At 43.7% G+C, this 21,869-nt stretch overlaps 1 protein-coding gene across 1 annotated transcript in view; it reads left to right on the top strand.

Annotated features, from left to right (window-relative positions):
* The first annotated feature begins 670 nt into the window (after positions 1-670).
* DPYS (dihydropyrimidinase) overlaps positions 671-21,869 on the top strand; it is a 66,101-nt gene continuing 44,902 nt past the window's right edge. The window contains exons 1-4 of the mRNA XM_044914277.1: positions 671-1,047; positions 14,585-14,743; positions 18,768-18,947; positions 20,151-20,340. Coding sequence (XP_044770212.1) covers positions 784-1,047; positions 14,585-14,743; positions 18,768-18,947; positions 20,151-20,340 — 793 coding nt within the window. The 5' untranslated portion in view covers positions 671-783. The remainder of the gene's footprint in view (positions 1,048-14,584; positions 14,744-18,767; positions 18,948-20,150; positions 20,341-21,869) is intronic.

Genomic DNA, 21,869 nt, shown 5'->3' with positions numbered 1-21,869 from the left:
GGGAGAACAAGTATTATCACAGTCTTATGTATGAGAAAACTGAGGACTCAAGACGGTGAAAGATTTAACTGAAGATCCCTAAGCCAGTTTTGTGAAAAACCTGAGGAAAAGCCTAGATCTTTAGAGTTACATTACCAGCTATTTTCCATGAAAACCTTGCTGGTCTGTATTGCATCATTAAAATCTGGAGAATAGTTGATATCAAACCGCTTTACTTTCAAATAGATTAAATACTTCACTCTGAACTTTCACTCTGTGTCTGCCAATTACTCGGATTGTGTGATGATGATTCACTCCTCATATAAAGAATATTTTTACAAGGAAATCCAGATCAAGTGGTTCTTTCTGGCGTGGGTATTATCATTGTTGCTGCAGGTGTTGCTCTGTGTGTGTGTGTGTGTGTGTCTTGGGACAGACAGTTCATCTTCAAGGGTAGGGACACAGGTAGATTTCTTTCCCCCAAAGTGCCTTTTCTTATAAAGGAAAACAGACGTGTAAAACTCCAAGACTTTCCCGTCGGAGGACTCGGACTCCTAGGCTCGGCGCGACGGGACCCCGGGGTGGGAGCGGCGCGGGGCCGGCCTGTCCCAGCCTGCCAGCGTGAGCCCAGCCCTCCCGGGGTGGAGTCCGCCCTCGCTGCCAGTCGAGAAACCGGCCCGGGCGCCGGGGCTCCGCGCTCGCCCGCGCTCGCCCGCGCTCGCCCGCGCTTCGGAGCCGGAGCCGAGGGTGCCGACCGCCCTCGGGGACCGTGAAGGAGCCGCCCCCATCCCCACCCCCCGCACCATGGCGGGGCCGTCGCGGCTCCTGATCCGCGGGGGACGCGTGGTCAACGACGACCTCTCGCAGGTGGCCGACGTGCTGGTGGAGGACGGCGTGGTGCGGGCGCTCGGGCGCGACCTGCTGCCGCCCGGGGGCGCGTCCGCCGGCCTGCGGGTCCTCGATGCCGCCGGCAAGCTCGTGCTGCCCGGCGGCATCGACACGCACACGCACATGCAGTTCCCCTTCATGGGCGCGCGGTCCGTGGACGACTTCCACCAGGGCACCAAGGTACCCGCGCCGCCGCGCCCTCCAGCTCCGGGCACCCCGCCGAGCTCCGGGGCCTCCCGCCGCTGCCGCCGCGCGGAGGGGCCGGGGGGGGGGGGGGGGGGGGGGGCTGCGGAGCGAGCCCGGCCGCAGCGACCGACGGCTGGGGAGCCGGGCTTGCCTTTCCCCGCGCGCGCCCTTCTTCTAGGCGCCCCTTCTCGCGGCCACCGGCCCAGCTCTGGCCGAGCCAGATGCCCTCCACTCCTCCCTCTGGGTAATTTGACAAGTGTAAGGCAACCTGTCCCCTCACCCTCATTTCTCTGCACTCTATACTCCCACACTCCCCTCCCCACCGTCATTGGTATTCTGTGGAAGTCCACACGTCTTTCATAATATCTGTAGAATCTTTTCGTTTGGGGGCACTCCCAGCCATTTTCTCCCTATGTTCCATCCCCAGCCAAAACCAGATGAAAAATCCATTCATCCAGTAGTTAGTGCCCTGACTTCAAGTTCACAGCGTGCGCTGGGTCGTGGTAAGTCTGGGCGGGCTGGAAGCCCACCACGTCCACAATCTTTGCCTCTACCCCACCCCCACTCCCCCAGCCCCCGGGGAGAAAAGACACAGCCCTGACAAGAATTTAGAAGAGAAATATTCCAGAATGGTCTCCCAGCACTCACACTGGCCCCAAGGCAACCTGGCCCCATCTCTTCTTAACCGGCTTGCCCTGAGGACGTCAAATAGGGATCTGATTCTTGCTGCTTGAGCCGAGGCAGCCTGGCTGATGGTGCAGGAGTTTGAGATCACCAAACCCAGGTGAGAGAGGCTTGGGTTTCTCTAGACACAAAGGCCTAGAGATTGTGGTTCTTGAAAAGAACCTTAAACGTTTCTCCAAAGCTCCTGAAAACAAGATCTGGAGTTGAACTGGGCGGCCTTACAGCTACATACAGTTAAAACCCCGCTCAGCACTTCTGCTAAGCCCAGCCCTCACCCTTCTTGAGGCTTGCGTTTTGGGGCTGCAAGGAGAAAAATGGTTCTTTCCAGAATGAAAGTATTGATATGCTTAAGGCCTAAACCCTTGTGTGTGAAACAGATCAGGTTACTTAGTTGTGCAGGCTTTCAGAGCAGTTTGGAGGATAGTTCATTTACCTTACTAACTTCTCTCAAATAGTTTTATTTTCTTCACACACACCCCTCCACATTTCTCAGTCATCTATGATTGAGTAGAATGTTTAATAGAAAAAAGAACCATTTGACCCAGAGAGAAGGGTCTGGGGCTTGCTGCTCACATCAAGATTTGGAAAGCTTACTCCTAGTTACTAATTATTAACCTTTACCATCAGGGCAGTGGTCGAAGTCTTTTTGTAGGACATATCATTATCTGTTGTGAACATTGAATATTCATTTTGCCGTTTTGTTAAAAAGTAAAATTTCTTAAAATTTAATGAACTTAGTTTTTACATTTTAAATAAAATTTTCAGATATAAAAGCAATACATGATGGTACAAAATTGGAAAAAAAAATATTACCCATAATCTCTTAACTCCATGACAACTGTTTGGATGTATTTCTTTTATGCTTTCTAATATGCTTTATTTTACATAATTGAGACCATATTATGCATGTATGTATGAGTGTGTGTGTATACCTGTATATAAAATTTTGTAACCTGTTGTTTTCAGTTACAGTAGACACACTTCCTGTTATCACAGGCTCATCATTAACAAAATGCTTTGCTGGTGGTGGGGCACTCCGTTGACACCTCCATGTACTAGGTGCAAAGCTCTTCCTTCTGGTCATCAGTTGCCAGGCCCACTAGCATCATTTCCGCTCAGCATCTCCCTTTTTCTTATCAGGGTTCTACAGATGCAGCCAGGAAGTGGGGTTGGAATGCTCTGGAGGAGGAACATTCCTTCCCTTTCTCAAGATTATCTGTGCATGCCCCAAGGCCCTGAAAGTTGGTTCTTAGTCTTCTATCTGTTGTTCTCTGGCCATTCAGGGATGCCTAGCATGGAGAGATTTACAATTCTATAGTGAGAAGGCAGGTCTTTGAAGCATATCCTAGAATTATAGTCATCAGCATTTGAAAGAACTTATCCACCAGCTGATTCTCTAGGTATTTCCATACTTAAAGGTTGTTGACTCATGAGCTTAGGATCTTAATTAAATAGAATGGTCTTAATTAAACAATATAGTCAGAGATGTTAAGGTCAAAGATTTAGCAGAGGCTAAATTCATGTTGAACATTAAACAGTACTCACAAAGACACTAAGTTACAAAAGTCTACTTCAATACTGGTTGGATCCCAGGAGATAACCTCTCCGGCACCCAGAAACAGAGGAGACTCCATGAAAAGGATCTAGATGGGTAAATATAGATAAACATGAGCATTCAAGTATTGGCCTGAGTTCTGAAAGGAGAGCGTTATGGAGTCATCTTGTCCTCTTTTATAGTCTTCACAATAATTCCCAAGGCAATGTTGGTAGAGTTTCTAGTTCCCGGAAATAGAAACAAAGAAGTCTTTTGTAGATGCTGATTGTGCTGTATATAACACTTGAAAACATCTTATTAATAAGGTTAAAGTACCATTTATTTTATCCAGCACTCACTGGGTGCTAGACACTGTGCTAAGCTGTTCATCTGCCAACACTCTCAGGGGGCCTTATCTCTTTTTGCAGTTGAACAAACTGAAATTTAAGTCACTTGCCTAAGGTCACACACTAGTAAGTGACCAAGTGGCTCTTCAAATTCCTTACAGCCTGCCATTGCTAGAGCTCTTACCTACTAGGGTCTCTTCCTTTCTGAAACTATTGGGAAAACGTGTGATGTTTAGATTTGTCCGAGTGACAGGTGATGGTATGAAAACGCTGGGTGAGTTGCAAAATCGAGCAGAGTCATCCGTAAGAAATACAGTAGCCCTTCACCTTCCCAAAGCTAGAGGCAGTTAAGGTTATTAAAATAAATACACATCTCAGGCGTTAGGTTTGTGAGGCATTTGTACTGCATTGATGGCCACATCATCTCTAAGGATACAGAAATGGGTACGTCACATAGAGAAAGCTCTAGAGGAAAAATGATACATGATGCTTTCAGGAGATGGGCTCTAAAAGTTTGCTTTCTGCATGCCCCAGGCTGATCATTTATAACATCTGACACATAGAAAAGATAGTGTTTGTGGTATTCTATTTATTGATCACCAGATTGTGATGTGGCCCAGTTTAAAAAATGAAATATAGGTCAGCCAAAGGTTGTATATTTTGTAAATCTAATTTATGGCAGAGGTTGGGTTAAAGCCTATAATTGATTTACTTAATTACAGATAAAAGCTTTCTATCTGATGTAACTAATAGAAATAATGTTCTGCTTTAAAGAAATCATATTTCATCTTGTTGGTCTATACTAGAAGTACAGTCGTCTTCCAATAATTCAATATCCATGAGGAAAAACAATGGGATTTTTTATTCAAATGGAAATTGTGAATTAAAGTTGAAGAAATTATAACTTTGCTTTTACTACATCCTGTGATAAGAGAGTAAATTACAAAAGCTCGGCTAGTTTTCAAATATATATTTATTAATATTCAGAATATATGCAGCTTGGAGTAGGTAGACTCACATTAAAAATCTGGCAGGATCAGTAGCTGGCGGAAGGATCTTTTTTTTTTTAATTGGGAAAACACGCAGCACACTTTTTTTTGTGTAGGACAAAAAGTCTTCAAAATTATCAAGAAAGGAAATTATACTTTGCTCTGGAACTTTTTGGTAAAGTGCCATCAAGATGATTACTTATAATAAGGCAGTGGAAGGTATGTGATTAAGCATGCATTTGTGGTGTATTTATAGAATTTCTTCACCTTGTAGGAGAACTGTGCTTCAGAAAACTTGGTCGCCAGCCAAATCCCTCTTTCTGTTGCTTGCCGGAATGGGCTGGGCTTCAGAGGCTGTGTGGGCTGACTGTGTGACCTTGGGCAAGTCACTTCTCTCAGGGTTGTTAACATTATCTTGTCTCTATAATGATGCATCGGTTAGAAGAGCAACTTCATTAAAAAAAAAAAATGTTGGAAGTAACGGAGACAATATATATTATTCCTTATCCAGACCTATAGGAAAATGCTGGAGCATTATAATTGCTCAATATATATTAGTTTCCTTTAAAAAAAAATAAGAAAATACAGTTGAGTGTAAAGAAAATAATATTTAAATCACCTATAATTTTAACATTTTGCTTCCTGTATTTTCACGCTTTTCTTTTGGGGGGCATATAAACATTTTTTTAAAAGATTTTATTTATTTATTTGACAGAGAGAGAGAGACAGCGAGAGAGGGAACACAAGCAGGGGGAGTGGGAGAGGGAGAAGCAGGCTTTCCGCGGAGCAGGGAGCCCGATGCTGGGCTCGATCCCAGAATCCTGGGACCATGACCTGAGCTGAAGGCAGATGCTTAACGACTGAGCCACCCAGGCGCCCCCATATAAACATTTTCTACTAAATTTTGCATACTCTTCAGAGACAGCCGTGTTCATCAGACATTTGTCTGGGACCTTGACTATCACTGGAGAACATGATTTCCATGGCCCTGTTATCCTCGCAGGGCTGAGTCTCAGGGCTTTCTCTCTAGTCTTGGTGTCTCTGTGCGTCAGGCTTCTATTTCTGCCTGTCTGAGGAACCTGGATGTCCCACAAGCACTTTGAACTCAGCGTGTTCCAAACCAAATTCATCCTTTCTTTCCAATGCACCACCCATTTTTCATCCTGTTTCACCAACTGTTAATAGCGCCCCTCCCATCTTCTCAGTGCTGGACATTTTGGTGGTTTCCAGGGGTTTTTTTGCTTGTGTAACAATGTTGGAACAGAAAGCATCACACGGATTCTTGATAATTGACTTAGAAATCACCCCTCAGAATGAAATGACTGGACCAAAGAGTACTGGATCGGTCTTAAAGGAGTTTAATACATATATTCAGATCACTCTTCAGTTTGTGCTCCCATGAGCAATATATTATAATCCTCATTTCACTGAATCCTAGCTAATTGTAGCTACTGCCTTAAAAAAAAAAATCAATGCCAATTTAATTGGAAAAACATAGAATTTCTTAATGTTTTTAAACAAGCATTTCTTCCATTGCTGGTGAAGCTGAGCTTTGAATGTCTTCGTGCTAATAGTTTGCCTGTTGCAGCTCTAAGAGTTTATAATTCTATGATTTCCTTGAGTAGCTCTTTACTAATTACAGAGTTAATCTTTGCACTAATCAGAGGAAGAAAAAAAAAATCTCCAAGATTAATTTGAAACAACTTGATGTTAAATAGGGCCCTACTGAGGATGTTGTATGTTAGGGATTCTTTCACTGAACTTTACAGAATCTAGGATGTCTTCTTTCAGTTTGCATACTTGAGTTCTCTATGCTTTTCAGTTCCACTGCTTGTTTCCACCCTCATTTGCCTGGACCAGGTGTTTTTAATGTCCAACAAAGGTAGTGTAGAAATCAAGGTTTTCATGATGCTACTGTCCGGAAGAAAAAAGTTTTCCTATAACCTCTTAGGTTTAGTTACTGAGGCATGCAAATTAATGGACAAAAGACAGATTAACAAGAGAAAGGACAGGTCTTTAAATTTCACACACCTGCGAGTTCACCGAAAAATGTGACTCAAGAGGCAATTAAAATTTGGGGTTTATATGCCACCTTAACAGGGTAAAGGAAGGGATAGAAGGGCACGTATGGGAAAATAAATGACTTCTTAGTAAGAGAAGAGGGGGAGTAGAAAGGGCACTTATGGGAAAACAAATGACTTTTAGGAAAGACATGAGCTCTTAAGAGAAGAGGTGGGAGACATGAGAGTTTGTGACAAGGTCTCTTGAGGCCTGGTACAGGTTTCTAGTCTCAGGTGTTAAGAGTCAATCTTCCCTGGTGGTGAAACTTCCTAGAAGGGGATTTATTACAGTTGAATTCTTTTGGGCAGCTTTGCTTTTAGGCAGATAAGGGAGTTCACACACACCCACACACCCACACACACACACACACACACACACACCCCTATTCTTTTTTTGTTTTTGTGCGTTTTTTTTTTTTAAAGATTTTATTTATTTATTTGAGAGAGAGAGACTGAGAGAGAGAGAGCATGAGAGGGGGGAGGGTCGGGAGGGTCAGAGGGAGAAGCAGACTCCCTGCCGAGCAGGGAGCCCGATATGGGACTCCATCCAGGGACTCCAGGATCATGACCTGAGCCGAAGGCAGTCGCTTAACCAACTGAGCCACCCAGGCGCCCCACACACCCCTATTCTTAAATACCTTCAGCTCAGAATGATTTCTATGCTACAGTGGCACACTGTAGACCTTGTCACTGCCATCCAATATGGAATGATCCGAAACTAAGGATTTTTCAAGTCGATGGTTAGGTGCTATTATTTCAGTCAACCAATATTTTTGGTAACCCACTAAGTGGCAGGCATTGTGTTTGGGCTCATAGAGATGAAAGCCATGGTGGTCTTTGTTACCAATGGCAGACAGACTAGAGCTACATGGGGCTCTAATTTATGTTGGCCTTAATAATGAATTATATACAGTAGCCTTTTGGACTTGTGGGCTTAACTTTGATGATTGTGACTATTTTTGAGTGAAAACTTAAGGTCTGGCATTTTCCCCTTTGCAAGGTCCCCTGTCCTAATGGCTTGGTGCATCACAAGCTATGTTTCTGAGCAAATTATTTAGCTGAGAAGTGGGCAACTACCCAGAGTCTACTGCTCACTTCCACTTTGTGTGCTTCCTATCACATGTCAAGTAACAAATTGAGGGAGGACTCTTCAATTCTTCAGTTATGTTTTATTGCATCTAACAGAGAAGCTGTTATCATGGTGGTTATGAACCCTGAGAATCTGTTCACACATAAAAACAAAGACCTTAAAAGTTAGTTTAAAGTAAGACAAAGTGTAATCTTTGAAAAAAAACAAACAAAAAATCATTTGAGGCAAATATGGATTCCAATCTGTTGTATTAACAATCCTGGTTAACACTGATTAGGTGATAGGCTTTGGACAAAACTGAGGGTTTAGCTTTCATAGGTGCTTAGAGTATACATTCCACGTTAACATTTTCCTAGAAGGAAACAGGAAATTACATGGCCAGGGCTAGCAATATTTTTAAGAAATGAAATGTCACATTAACATGCAACTTACACTGCTTTCTCATTTTGCTATTGGAAAGTGAACCATCAAAATTATTCCATCTCATAGCTATTGGGGGAAATTCATTGATCCCTCCCTTCCTTTCTCCTGTTAAAGAACAAAAATTCAACTGAGTAAATTTGAAGATCTAATTGTCTTTATTAAGCGATTCAAAAATCAGGCAGCATCCCATCTGGCAAGTAGAAAGAAGCTACAAAGAGTTCACAAAATGGAAGGTTTTTATAGGAAGGAGAGTGGGGCAGGAAGTTACTAGCAAAAGAAGAGAAAAGGATTGTTTCATGAATGGTCAGTTTCCGGGGGGGGGGGGGGGGGGGGGGGGGGGGGCGGGGAGGCATGGTGTCTTATCATGCAGATTACCTCCTCTTACTTTGGGGGATGGAGAGGGCCCATGTGACAGATTACCTCATTGGTGCCGACCAGAAAATTCCTGACTACTTTTCTGAGGCAGGTTGAAACTGCAGTTTGATTAGGTATTAAGCCCTGGTTTGGTGATTTGGCCTAGTGTAAGTCATTCCATTTTGGGACTGTGATTTTCTTTTTAACACTCCCTTAAACATTTAAAGAACATTTATGTACCAGGCGCTGTAATGGGCAAAAGACAGACAGAGATGAAGCTATATCCATCCAATCAGGATCTCTGAGGGATGGGATAAATTTCCCATGATGATGCCAGTGTGCAGCCAAGGTTAAGAGTCACTGGACCAAGTAGAAGAGGGGCTGGGGAGGGAAGGGCAGGCGTGAGCTTCTTCTTACCTCTCTCACTGAGGAAGAAAGTAGCTCAGAGCTCTCCAAGGAGAGGGAGGGACGGTGTCACTGGAGTGGGGCGGATGGGTTGGGAAGGAGGTGACTCAAGAGCAAGCGGAAGGGTCAGCTGAAGTTCAGCCTTGTGGGATGTGTAATAATTGTCTTTTCTCCAACCTAAGAGCAAAGGGAAATCAATATAAGATTGGCAGTGGCAGACATGGCTGGGGATGAGGTGACAATGAAGAGCTACTGCTCTAGTCCTGTCAGAGGATGCAGATGGCATTGAGCAGCAGAGGTGAAGACGCAGGAACGAGGGAGATTCATGGAATATGTAGGAGGCAGCCCGCGGGGGTTGGGGGAGAGCTGGGCTTGCCAGTGGGTTGGATCTGGGGATGTCGAGAAGAAGAGAGATAAATGTCCAAGGTGACTCCTCAGTCTGGTTTGCAGAGTTGGATGGACAGTGGTGCAGCTAATATGTCAGACTCAGGGACACAAGGAGACAGGCAATGCAGAGGCCATCTTTACAAAGCCAAATGTGCTTCTGGAGTTGGAACATAAATTGGGATCATGAAGTTTGTTTTCATAAGTCTTAGCGACTCTGAGAAAGCTGAGAATTCAGTCCAGGGTTTCTCCCTAAGGCTCAAATGTCCTCTTGGATTTCTTTCTGCTTTACTTGGGTTGATTGATCAGGTCCTATGATTGATTTTAATGAGACAAAGTCACTTGTTCCAGGATGAGCTTAGAAATGAAAATTTGGTGACCCCGTCAAAAGGAAGACGATGCTTGGGATGCTTTCAATAACGATTTACCGCCTAATACATTCTTAAATAGAATCTTGTGTTATATAATATTGTGGCCCTGCTGTTGGCTGGAGTTTATCTCACCTGAGTTTATTTGCACCTGATACAGCACATGCTCTCCTCCCCAAAAAGAAGGCTTTAGATAAATTGGAAGGTTTTCAAGGGAGAACAGCCGAAGTAATTAGGAGCTGAAAGAATTGATTTATGAGCCAAGATTAGATAAGGTAAATACATTTTGTTTGGCTATCTGACAAATAAAAGTGGAGTGAAGTCAATCAGCAGTAAAAACAAAGGAAACAATTCAGGTTCACCCAGAAATACGAGAGAAATTTTCACCCTTTACTGGTTCTCCCTCCCGCCCCCAACTCTTTTCATTCCTCAAATGTTAGGTAAACCCTGAAGAACATTTGTGAAGTGAACCTAAAAGGATCTGATGATAAAAAACAGAAAGATCCTGAAAATATTTGAGGTGGGCTAGGAAGGTGATGTTCTGACCAGCTGGTTTGCTGAATAAAGGAGATTCTTCCAGGGCCCGTAGATGCGTGGAGATGAAGGAGCACTAGTATAGAGAGTCCTTCCTTATTAATTTTCTAGGGACACATTTATTTCAGTAGTGATTGTCACAGTGATGAACATCAGCTGAGCCATATAAAACTGCGTTTCATTTGTGGCTTTCCAATTCACAGTCTGATGGCATTTGTTTTGTTTTGTAAGGCATTTGGTTTCCTAAGTGCTTGATTCACTTTATCAACCTCTGCATTTCTCAAAGGAATGATTCACCGGTGACCTGGGACAACTGGCTGGAAATCAGATCCCAGGACATGGAAGAGGGGCTGAGGGAAAATGGCTTGCATAGGATTGAGGCCCAGAGTAGGCTGAAAGTAAGACTTACCCCTCAGAGTTGTATGCTCCTCCATGTAACCTTGGGGAGTCATTCGACATCTCTGAGCCTCAACATCCCAACTGTAAAGTGAAAACCATTCCTACCTTTCCAGACCGCGAGGCTTAATTAAATGATCTAGTGTGTATAGGATGCTTAACCCAGGCCTGGGCATTTACAAGCTCTTCTCTGAAGAGGTCAGTACCTCCTGGGAGGAACACGTCTCCTTAACACCCTATTTGGGATTACAGATCCGCCGCTCTAGCCTGTGGCTGCCTGGATCCTGTGGAAGGAAATAATACTGAAATAATATTCGGGGGTTTGAGGTAGACTTGGGCGGTGAAAGGACCCTGGGTAACCAGAGACACCAGGAGAGGAGGGGGAAAAAGGAGGTTCAGAGGAGGCTGGGGCGCAGACCGTGGCTGCAGCTGATCGCCAGGACCCAGGGTGGCAGCGGGGGCCCCCTGCGGTGAGTGGCTCATGCCGCCCTGATTTGTTTTCCATACATCTGCCCACACCCTCTCCCATTCAGTAGAACTTCTCAAAATGTGTTCCCGTGTTGAGGGGAGGAGAGCGAGGAAGGGCATGGAGGAGAAACAGAACAAGAAGAAACAAAGGAGAGGTGCATGGCAGTTCTCCTCTCCCTTTCCTGCTCCCGGGGAACTAGGGAGGTGGAGCAGGTGTGATAAATCCTGATTTGGGAGCTTGCAAATTGAAGCCCCAGGAATTTCGAACTGCTGTCATTTTAGAAAATGGCCCTTTGACCATCACATCTGCATCAGCAACAGTCTCTACTTTATTTACATAGCATATGCATTCATGTTGATCATCTATCTGTAAAGCCATTTTTTCTTCTTGTAAAACTTGTGCTTTGTTATAGAAAAGTTAGCAAATATTAAAAATAAAATTTAACTAGAGGGAAATTGAAGCAACCTGCCATCACGCCACCCAGAAATAGCCACTGTAAATGGTTGTTTTGGCTCGATACTGTTGCTTTCCTGCTGAGTGTTGGAATGTTCTGGAGCATGCATTGTGATTTATATTATCATGTCTCCCTTCTCTGTCCTGGGGTCATTTCGGCCACCCTCAGGACCCCTCTGGCATCCTCTCCAAGGCGACTGCCACAACCTTCTCCTGCCCTTGCTTGCTCCTCAGGGTCAGGTCTGCATTTCTCTCTGTGTGCAAATACACAGAGTGGACATGTGCCCAGGCCCCTCACTCTCAGGATGTTCCACACCACACTCATGCTCCCCCTCCATGCCAGAGCTGCCTCCCTCCTCTGTCTCCTCATCTGTCACCTGATCAGTCATCCCAGTGAGAATCTGCTCAGAGCCCTGTCGCCCAGACTGATAGCACAGTCTTCCTCTTGTTGGAACCAATGCTTTGAATTAACCCTAGTCTAGGTCTTAATTCAATTCTGCCCTTTACCACTTTCTGCCGAGCTGCCGGCTTTTCTTCATGGGCCCTTCCTCAGAGTGACTCCATGCTGTTGGCTGTTCCTCAAAGCACAGGCTCTGGAGCCTGATGACGTGGTTCCAGTCCCGCCTTTGTCAAGTTAAATTTAAGAGTGCTCTGTTGGGTTTCCTCAACCCTAAAATGGGGCTAATAATATTCCCTGCTGCAGATCTGGTGAGATAACTTAACTTCAGCCATTTAAGGTATACCTTAATAGTGGTTTTTCGTATATTCCTGGAATTGGGCAACCATCACCAAAATCAGTGTTAAAACATTTTATCTCTCCAAAAAGAAACTAGGTGCCCCTTAGCTATCACCTTGACTCAACCCCTCCAGCCCAAGGCAGCCACTACCCTACTTACTGTCTCTGTGGATTTGCCTCTTCTGGATATTTCGTACAAGTGGAATCAGACAGTATGTGATCCTCTGTGACTGGCTTCTTTCACTTAGCGTAATGTGTTCAAGGTTCATCCACACATGTGCCAGTGCTTCCTCCTTATGGTCGAATAAGATTCCATAGCGTTCCTCTACCTCATTTTGTTATCCATTCATCAGTTCATGGACATTTGGGTTGTTTCCACTTTGGGACTATTATGAACAATGCTGCACTGAATATTTGTGGACAGGTTTTTGTGCGGACAGGTTTTCATTTCTCTGGGATAAATGCCTAGGATTGGACTTGCTGGCTCATAGGGTAACTCCAGGTTTAACTTTCTGAAAAACTGCTTTCCAAAGTGGCTGCGCCATCTTCTTGTAGTTCCATCAGCAGTGTATCTGGTTTGCCCACATCCTGAATGTGGAAGACTTAATACGGAAAGAATGGAAAGAATAGTTCTTTAAGCTTGATTTTATAGTTCAGTAGACACTAAAAAAGTACTTTCTTCTAACACTTTAATTAACAGCACTTGCTTTTAGAAAAATGCCCTTTGTCCTCAAGGGATGTCTGCGATGCACTGGGAAAACACTTTAAGAAGGAAAAAGGCGAGGAGATTAATCTGCATTCAAATAAAAATACAGAACCTGAGGACTTTTTTTCTAGTATTGTCATTACTGTAATGAACCAATAGGGATTTCTTAAGAAATGCAAATAGGTATTGTTTGCCGTGAATAAGGCAACGTTATCTAAAGGTAGAAACGAAGTATAGGATCCTGTACAAAAAGTGAGATTTTTTGAGAGCAAAAAGAATTGGAGTAGGGCCAAGTGACTTAGGAAAAATAAAAAATCTATTGAAGTAAGCAAGAATAGAGCTTGTAAACCAGGGAGGCTTTGCGGGGGGTGATGGGGGTGCAGGCAGAGGGACCTGGGAGAGGGGCTGGTGGATTCCCAGCTGGTAAGCACTGAATCTGAGCTTCCAGCCCTGGAGTCAGTCAGCCTCCGTGGTCAATGCCCTTAATGACTGCATGAGCATCCCTCTCTGCCCCTTTGTTTTCCTCACCTACCTTGTTTGACCACAACAGTTAAAAGCATATGAACCACCTCATGATTATAGTTTAAGTAAAATCAATTTCAGTAGTTCATCAAAGACACTTAATTAAGCAACTTACTTAACTTACTTTTTAAATTAATCATGAGTTAACATAATATACTATAATATACCAAGGAAAATATGAGTTGAGCCAGATCATGTGGGGCCTTATAGACCCTGTTACGAAGACTCAACTTCATTCCAGAGGCGGTGAAAAGCATTCAGTTTTAACCTTTGTGCTTCGGAATGTGCTTCTTTCTACTTGCCCCGAGGAGTTTGTATTGGAGGGAGTGGAAGCAAAACCTGAGACACTACGATCAAGGGGAAGAATGACAAGAGGTTGAACTAAGACCAGAGCAGTGGGGATGGATTAGAGGGGCCAGTTGGGAGTTAAGGAAAGATAGTTGGTTGTGGGGAATGAAGGTGAAGCAGGCACCATGTGAGTCTCTGGGGATTCTGCATGCAGCATGGGCAGTTTGGAGATATAATTCACTGAGACTGATTCTCATGAAATGAGATTTCACAATAATGAGTCTAGTTTTCTGGGGAAGAAAAAGTTTTGCGTTCTTCTCCATGTTTTCGTCTCAGTTTTTCCTTGCAGTCCGAGAATTTTGTTTGGGCCAAAGCCATTTTCTTTTCATCAGACATGTCATTTTTCAAAACAATTCCAGCAATTTCAGTACTTCCAACTTTAATTTATGGAAAGTCTATTCATGTCCCTCTGGGTCTTTATTTATTTATTTTTAAAGATTTTATTTATTTGTGAGTAAGAGAGAGAGAATGAATGCAGGAACTGGGGGGCAGGGGGACTCGATCCCAGGACCCTGAGATCATGACCTGAGCTGAAGGCAGACGCTTAACTGACTGAACCACCCAGGCGCCCCATGTCCCTCGGGGTCTTTTGAACAAGCAGCATTGTTGCACAATTTCCTGGACCCCTCAAGCTTGCCCAAGGGCTTGCCAGTGCCTAGCATTCAAGGAGAAAAATGACTCAGCTAGAAAACTGACGGCTAACCTGTTGAAACCCTCTTGTGATTCCAGGCTGCCCTGGCAGGAGGCACCACCATGATCATTGATTTTGCCATTCCTCAGAAAGGCGCTTCCCTCCTCCAGGCCTTCGAGACCTGGCGAAGCTGGGCTGACCCCAAAGTCTGCTGCGACTACAGCCTTCATGTGGCGGTGACATGGTGGAGTGACCAGGTGAACCACTGGGAGTTGTGGGGGGGGGGATTTCTTCCATTTAGTCCCCTAGCCCTTGCTCCCTTAGGAAATTGGTGATATCAGTTGTTTCCTGGGTGACTGGAAGTCAGAATTAGAGGGAGGACTTTTCCTTACATATTCCTTTGTACCTTTTTGAATTTGGAATCCTCTGAAGTATTATCAACTTGAAAAACTAAAAAAATTTTTAAAGCATATAAAGATGATAGGATACATCCTTATACCCATTCACAATAGCCTTTCCTAATACATGATCCAAGGATTGTAAAATCTTTAGCTGTAATTTTTTTTAAAGATTTTATTTATTTGAGAGAGAGAATGAGATAGAGAGAGAGAGCATGAGAGGGGGAGCGTCAGAGGGAGACGCAGACCCCCTGCTGAGCAGGGAGCCCAGTGCGGAACTCGATCCTGGGACTCCAGGATCATGACCTGAGCTGAAGGCAGTCGCTTAACCAACTGAGCCACCCAGGCGCCCTTTAGCTGTAATTTTTAAAAGTACTGAACTTCTCAATTTTAACACCTTCCAGGCTCTTTTAAGCAGTATTTTCCCACAGAGTAGAACTTGTATTAGAAATGTTTAATATCTGGAGAAAAAAAAGAAGAAGGGATAGAACAGGAACGTTTTGAAGGCTGCCTCCCAGCTGTATCCTCCCTCACCTGGTGCCCTTCCTGCTCTGTTCTCTAGTATCAACATGGGGTCAGATCCTTTCATGGAGGAGCTGAAACCAGCTTTCCTTATCTGCCAACCATTTAGGCCATGGCAGAAAGGACGACAGAATTCAGATAGAAAAGATAGTTTTGAGAGATGTTAAAACATGTTTATTTCTCCTCATAAAAAACATGCATGTGTACTTTGGAAGAAATTTTTACTTGAATTTCAATTGCCAACAGTTTTTCCACATTGGACTTAATTCGGAAATCCTTTGCCAGAAAGGGTTCACAAGGGTGATTTTATTTGAAGTTACCATGCAACTTATGTCCGCACTTCCCCCCTCGAAGTTGGGCTTCAGGAACCAAATTAATATAAAACAAGTAATTAATCTTTAACCAATGGGTCTGCAAACATAATAGCAAGGTTTACAGTCCACAGCAAAAGTTAATTTTTCTCCCAAAACACCATTCTAAGTGATGCATCTAATCTCTTTTCTGCTTTTAGGGTCTTCCTGCTTTCCTCCTTTCTCCCTCCCTTCCTCCTTCCCTCTCTCCGTCCTTCCTCCCACTCTTATTTTACAATATAAAGCAAAGATGAAGATGTTTGTCCTTACCAGTGTTTCTCACACGTTAATATGCAAATGGTTACCTGGTGGAATTGTTAAAGCACCAATTATGTTCAGAAAATGTATTCGTTTGCTAGGACTGCTGTGACAAAGAACCACAGACTGAGTGGCTTAAACAGAAATCTATTGTCTCACCATTCTGGAGACTCAAAGTTTGAGATCAAGATGTTGGTAGGGTTGCTTCCTTCTGGGGGCTGTGAGGGAGAATCTGGTGCAGACCTCTCCCCGGCTTCTCGTGGCTTGCAGGTAATCTTGGGTGTTCCTTGATTTGTAGAAACAGCACCCCGTCTCTGCCTTGGTCTTCACATGGCGTTCCCCGGTGTGCATGTCTGTGTCCAAATTCCCCCTTTTTATGAAGACACCAGTCATCTTGGATTGGGGCCCACCCTCGTGACCTCATCTCTACTGATGTGATCTGCAATGCCTCCATTTCCAAATAAGGTCCCATTTTGAGGTACTCGGGATTAGGACTTCAACATACGAATTTTAGGGGGTGCACAAGTCAACCCATAGCAGCAGATCTGGGGCAGGGCCTGAGAATCTGCATTTCTGGCCAACTCCCAGGCGATGCCAAGGTTGCTGGTTCAGGTAGCACACTTTCAGAGCAGTAAGGCTTAAGCCACCATGCCTGCATTTGGAAGCCCGTCATGTGCATATGCTAACAATGTTTAAGGCATTTTTTTTCTGACTATAAAAATAATATACTCAAGGGGCGCCTGGGTGGCTCAGTCGTTAAGCGTCTGCCTTCGGCTCAGGTCATGATCCCAGGGTCCTGGGATCGAGTCCCGCATCGGGCTCCCTGCTTGCCAGGAAGCCTGCTTCTCCCTCTCCCACTCCCGCTGCTTGTCTTCCCTCTCTCGCTGTGTCTCTCTCTGTCAAATAAATAAATAAAATCTTTAAAAAAAAAAAAAAAGAGGGGCGCCTGGGTGGCTCAGTCGTTAAGCGTCTGCCTTCGGCTCGGGTCGTGATCCCAGGGTCCAGGGATCGAGCCCCACATGGGGCTCCCTGCTCAGTGGGGAGCCTGCTTCTCCCTCTCCCACTCCCACTGCTTGTGTTCCTGCTCTCACTCTCTCTCTGTCAAATAAATAAATAAAATCTTTAAAAAATAAAAAAATAAAATAAAAAAAATTATACTCATGGTGGAAAACTTGAAACTATAGAAAAGTAAAAAAAAAAAACCACCCCAAAAAACAAAAAAAAACCCCCAAACAAAAAAAAAACCCAAAACGAAAATGAGGCACTCTATATCATGTCCTGCCCCTTGCTGTTGTCCCTTAACATACCTTGGAGCTCATTTCATCCTTCAGTGATGACCACTGTCAACATTTGAGCGTTTTTTCCATTTCTTGATGAATACGCTGTATATAGGTCCGTTCAGTCAGCCATCCATCCAGCAGATAGTTTTGGCATGGCCACCGCGGCAGGCACTGTTCCCGCGCACGGCAGTGGACAAACTCTGCAAAGCCCCTGCTCTTTAGTGGGGGAAGCCACGAGAAAGGAAATATATAATAAATAAAGCACCACAGAGAAAAGTAAGAAAAATTAGTAAGGGAATCAAAAGTGACAGAAGTGAGTCATCTGACATGTAATAGAGTCATTTATAAACATCACTGATTCAATAGAAAAAAATGGCATTGTTTTATTTTGCGCTTTTTAATCAGCAGAAAGGTTAACATTTTTTTTTCATGTTTATTAGTCATTTGTATTTACTGTTTGAATTGCTGGTAGTATTTTTCACCTGGCATGTTAGAGTTTTTCTTATTAAGTTGATAGACAACTAAAAGCAATCAATAATCCTATGCCTAGAACATGTGTTGGGTGTATGTGTGTGTGTATTAACATATAGAAATTCAAACAATTGTATTTGGTCAAATCTACCAATTTTTTCTTTGAAGTTTTTAGTTTTTATTGAGACTTGAATTGGACCTGCAAGGGTAGTGAGTGAGCTTGTTTTGATCTTACCTTGTCCCTTACTTTTGGCACACCTGAAGTCTCCTAAGGATTCCAACCTGTCCAGAGTCTCTCACGTCCCAGGAGGGGCCGGTGGCTCAATCCGGGTCTTCCTCCTCCATCTGAGAGCCCATCCTACGGGTTTCAGATCTGAGTCCAAAGCCTTACCTCGCATTAGCTTTGATCCCTTTTAGAGACATGATTTCTCACGTTGCTGCCAAGTGGCTTCGTTCTCATTTTCCAAAATAATTTCCTCCCATCGGGAGATAGATGCCGAGGATTTTATGTCCGAGTAAAGAAATGAAGTACTTTGGGGAAAACTATGAACTCTTTCACGATTAAAAGCATCATACCAGGGCGCCTGGGTGGCTCAGTTGGTTAAGCGACTGCCTTCGGCTCAGGTCATGATCCTGGAGTCCCGGGATCGAGTCCCGCATCGGGCTCCCTGTTCGGCAGGGAGTCTGCTTCTCCCTCTGACCCTCCCCCCTCTCATGCTCTCTCTATCTCATTCTCTCTCTCAAATAAATAAATAAAATCTTTAAAAAAAAAAAAAAAAAAAAAAAGCATCATACCAACAGCACTTCATCGGATGAAGTGAGGTCTAACCTGGGGGAAGGATCAAGGCCTTAATTGCATTTTTTTGGGGAATTTAACTGTTGCCTTATTTTACTTAATTCTCTTCTGAATGCAACATCTCGAATGTTGAAGAGAATGTTGAGATTATTATTTGAACGAAAGCATGGCATTTTGTGTGTGTGTGGCTGTTGTTACCCTTTTAGGTTAAAGAAGAAATGAAAATCCTTACCCAAGACAAAGGTGTGAACTCTTTCAAGATGTTTATGGCCTATAAAGACCTGTACATGGTGAGGGATGAGGAGCTGTATGCGGCCTTCTCTCAGTGCAAGGAAATTGGAGCAATTGCTCAGGTCCACGCGGAAAACGGAGACCTGATTGCAGAGGTAAGCATTTACATCCCAGAGCTTCGCCACAAATGAAACGGCCATCACTTGAGCCAGAGACAGTTGGACCCAAGTGGGTGAGCTCATTCTGTGCATTGGAAGAATGGAAATTCAGACACTCATGTCCTATGGCTTGGAAACACTTGACTCGGTTTACTTAAGTCCATGCTCTGACTTTTATTCAGGTGATATATGCATTGGAATAAAGATTTCCCTTTTTCAGATTAGCTATCAGATCTCAAACATGTTTCTCAAACAAGTACTTTTCTTTGTGTATCCCAGCACTTTTTTTTTTTTAGTAGCTCCACCTGCTGGTTCAGAATGCTAAAGTGCGGACATGAGTGGGATCTGATGACTTAAGCAGTGTATTAAGTGCTGTTTAAAGCCCCACTCTTTTCAGAAACTGGTATTAAAATGTGCTCTGAAGGAATCTAGATGGGGTATTTATTTCTCATGGGAGTTCCATTATTAATGCCCGAAGGATACACTATCTGCAAGATTTAAAGTGCTGTCTCTTACCCTTTATATTAGCTGATTTTTTTTTTTTTTCTCTCCCCAGGCTCACCTCCCATTAAAGTCAGGGAGAGTGAGGCTGGGTGGCCAGGAGGCAACCAGGGATCATGAGAAGTGAGCCTGAGCTGTAAATTCAAGCCGACCAGAGTTTAAATGGACTCCTCGTTTCTAGCTGTATGACACCGGGCCGGCCATTTTCCCACTCCGACTGTTGACTTCCTGCTTTTTTTGTAAGGAAGAAATAACATTTTGGAGTGGGAAAATGTCTCGTCCAATATCATTCGGTGGGTGGGACAGAGGGCAGCGAAGACTATGATTCAGTAAAAAGCACAGCTACTTACGTAATGTCATATGAGTCACTTAAAAATATTGGGAATTTGAATATTTGGTTTTATTTTATTTTGTACTGAACCAGCAATAAGAATGTGATTCACATTACCTCCTATCTTTTTCAGCCTTTCCATCGAAATAATTTAATTGTGAAATATGTGTATGAAAAGCTAACATATACCAAGTGTCATGTTTCTGTGTTAAAACTGTGTTTACCAAATACACACACACACACACACACACACCTCTACCCCTAATAGGTCTGAAAGCCTGGCTGTGTATTTAATTCACAAGAAGATCATGGTACTTGTCATTAGTAGACCTTCCTCGCACATGTGTCTGTTCCCGCCGTCTTTTTAGGGAGCAAAGAAGATGCTGGGGTTGGGGATAACAGGGCCCGAGGGCCATGAGCTGTGCCGCCCCGAAGAGGTGGAGGCAGAAGCCACGCTGAGAGCCATCACCATCGCCAGCGCCGTGAACTGCCCTCTCTACATCGTGCACGTGATGAGCAAGTCTGCAGCCAAGGTCATAGCGGATGCAAGGAGAGATGGTAATTCCTGAGCGACAAGCTCGCCTATAGCTCAGTAGTAGCTGAAGAGTGAGGTAAATCGGCCGCAGTTCCTGCTTTGCTTATGAGAAAGTTGCAGGGAGGGGAGCCCGGGTGGCTCAGTCGGTGAAGCATCTGCCTTCGGCTCAGGTCATGATCCCAGGGTCCCGGGATGGAGCCCCGAGTCGGGCTGTCCGCTCAGTGGGGAGTCTGCTTCTCCCTCTCCCTCTGCCTGGTGCTCCCCCTGCTTGTGCTCTCGCTCGCTCTCTCTCTCTGTCAAATAAATGAAAAAATCTTTATAAATAAATAAATAAATATCACAGGAAGTTACCTTTGTAAAAAAAAAAAAAAAGTTGCGCATGAATTTCCGCAGCTCGCCTTCCTCCTTTTCCATTAACATCCTTTCTGTTTTCTTGCACCTTATGCATGTCTAGTTGTATTCTCCTTTCTGCTTCTCTGCCTTAGGTTATTTCTCCACCATCCTTGGAACCTCAGGACATTTCCTTCAGCCACAGGTCCCCCACTTTTTAATCTGCAGCCCACTTTTTAATCTGATGGCTAAGTGCAAACTCTCTGATTAATTTTAAAGAAGATTACCTGTCTCTTAGGCATCTCCATTATCCTCTTAGTACCTGACTCAGGATGGCGCAGGGTACACAGTAGATGCTCAACAAATTTCTTTCAAATTGAGTTGATTTGTCCCATAGCTCCTTGGGTATTAGAGCTATTAGAGCAATTATCCAAATAGTATTTTTATGACAATTATTTTAAGATTTTAAAACCAAAGCCCCCCCCCCCGCCCATAAAATATAATAGACCCTCCTAGGATGTGCTAGCATCATCTCACTTTTAAAAGTCAGGAAATCAGAAATAGTTTTATAAATCATCCTGGCTCTTTGTTTTCTTTTTAAACTGAAACTGACTGAACTTTTTAAAATATGGGTTATAAAAATTATGAAATTAGATTCGGCATGTCTTTAATTAACACTAACATTAATTTTGTCAAAATCGCTTCTTGTTGCACGAAGGTTCAATAAGGATTTTGTGGAAGTTGAATGCATTTAAAAAATGTAATCCATCGATAAACCTTGTGTTCAGAGTAAACTCAGTTTTACACAGGAGCCCATAAGGTCTTACTACCAACCGTTTCTGGTTACTTCTCCCCACTCCCCTTCCCCAATAATATAATTTCAGTATAAAAGAGCACAGCAGTTCAAAAAGAAAATACTGCAATTTTAAAGTTACAGTCTTAGTTTCTGCCACCAGGCGGCTCTGTTGCCAACTCTGTGGAATTGGTTGTTATATAATTATTTGCTTTGTAAATCATGTGCCATGTCCTACAGCCTGTCAGTCAGGTCCATAATGTCAGAATATGATTTAAGAAATAGCAAAATCAGCAGAAATGGGCAGTCTTAACCCACATCAAGCTACGATTTTGACAGACCTGTCAGAAAACAGTTTGTTGATCTTAGGTATTAATTTTTTACAGGGATAGAGTTCCATTAGGTGCAGAGTAAAAGTCTAGAGAAGGT

The sequence above is a fragment of the Neomonachus schauinslandi genome, chromosome 4 (assembly GCF_002201575.2).
Source record: "Neomonachus schauinslandi chromosome 4, ASM220157v2, whole genome shotgun sequence".
Classification (NCBI taxonomy): Eukaryota; Metazoa; Chordata; class Mammalia; order Carnivora; family Phocidae; genus Neomonachus; species Neomonachus schauinslandi.
This window is presented reverse-complemented; position numbering and strand designations above follow the sequence as displayed.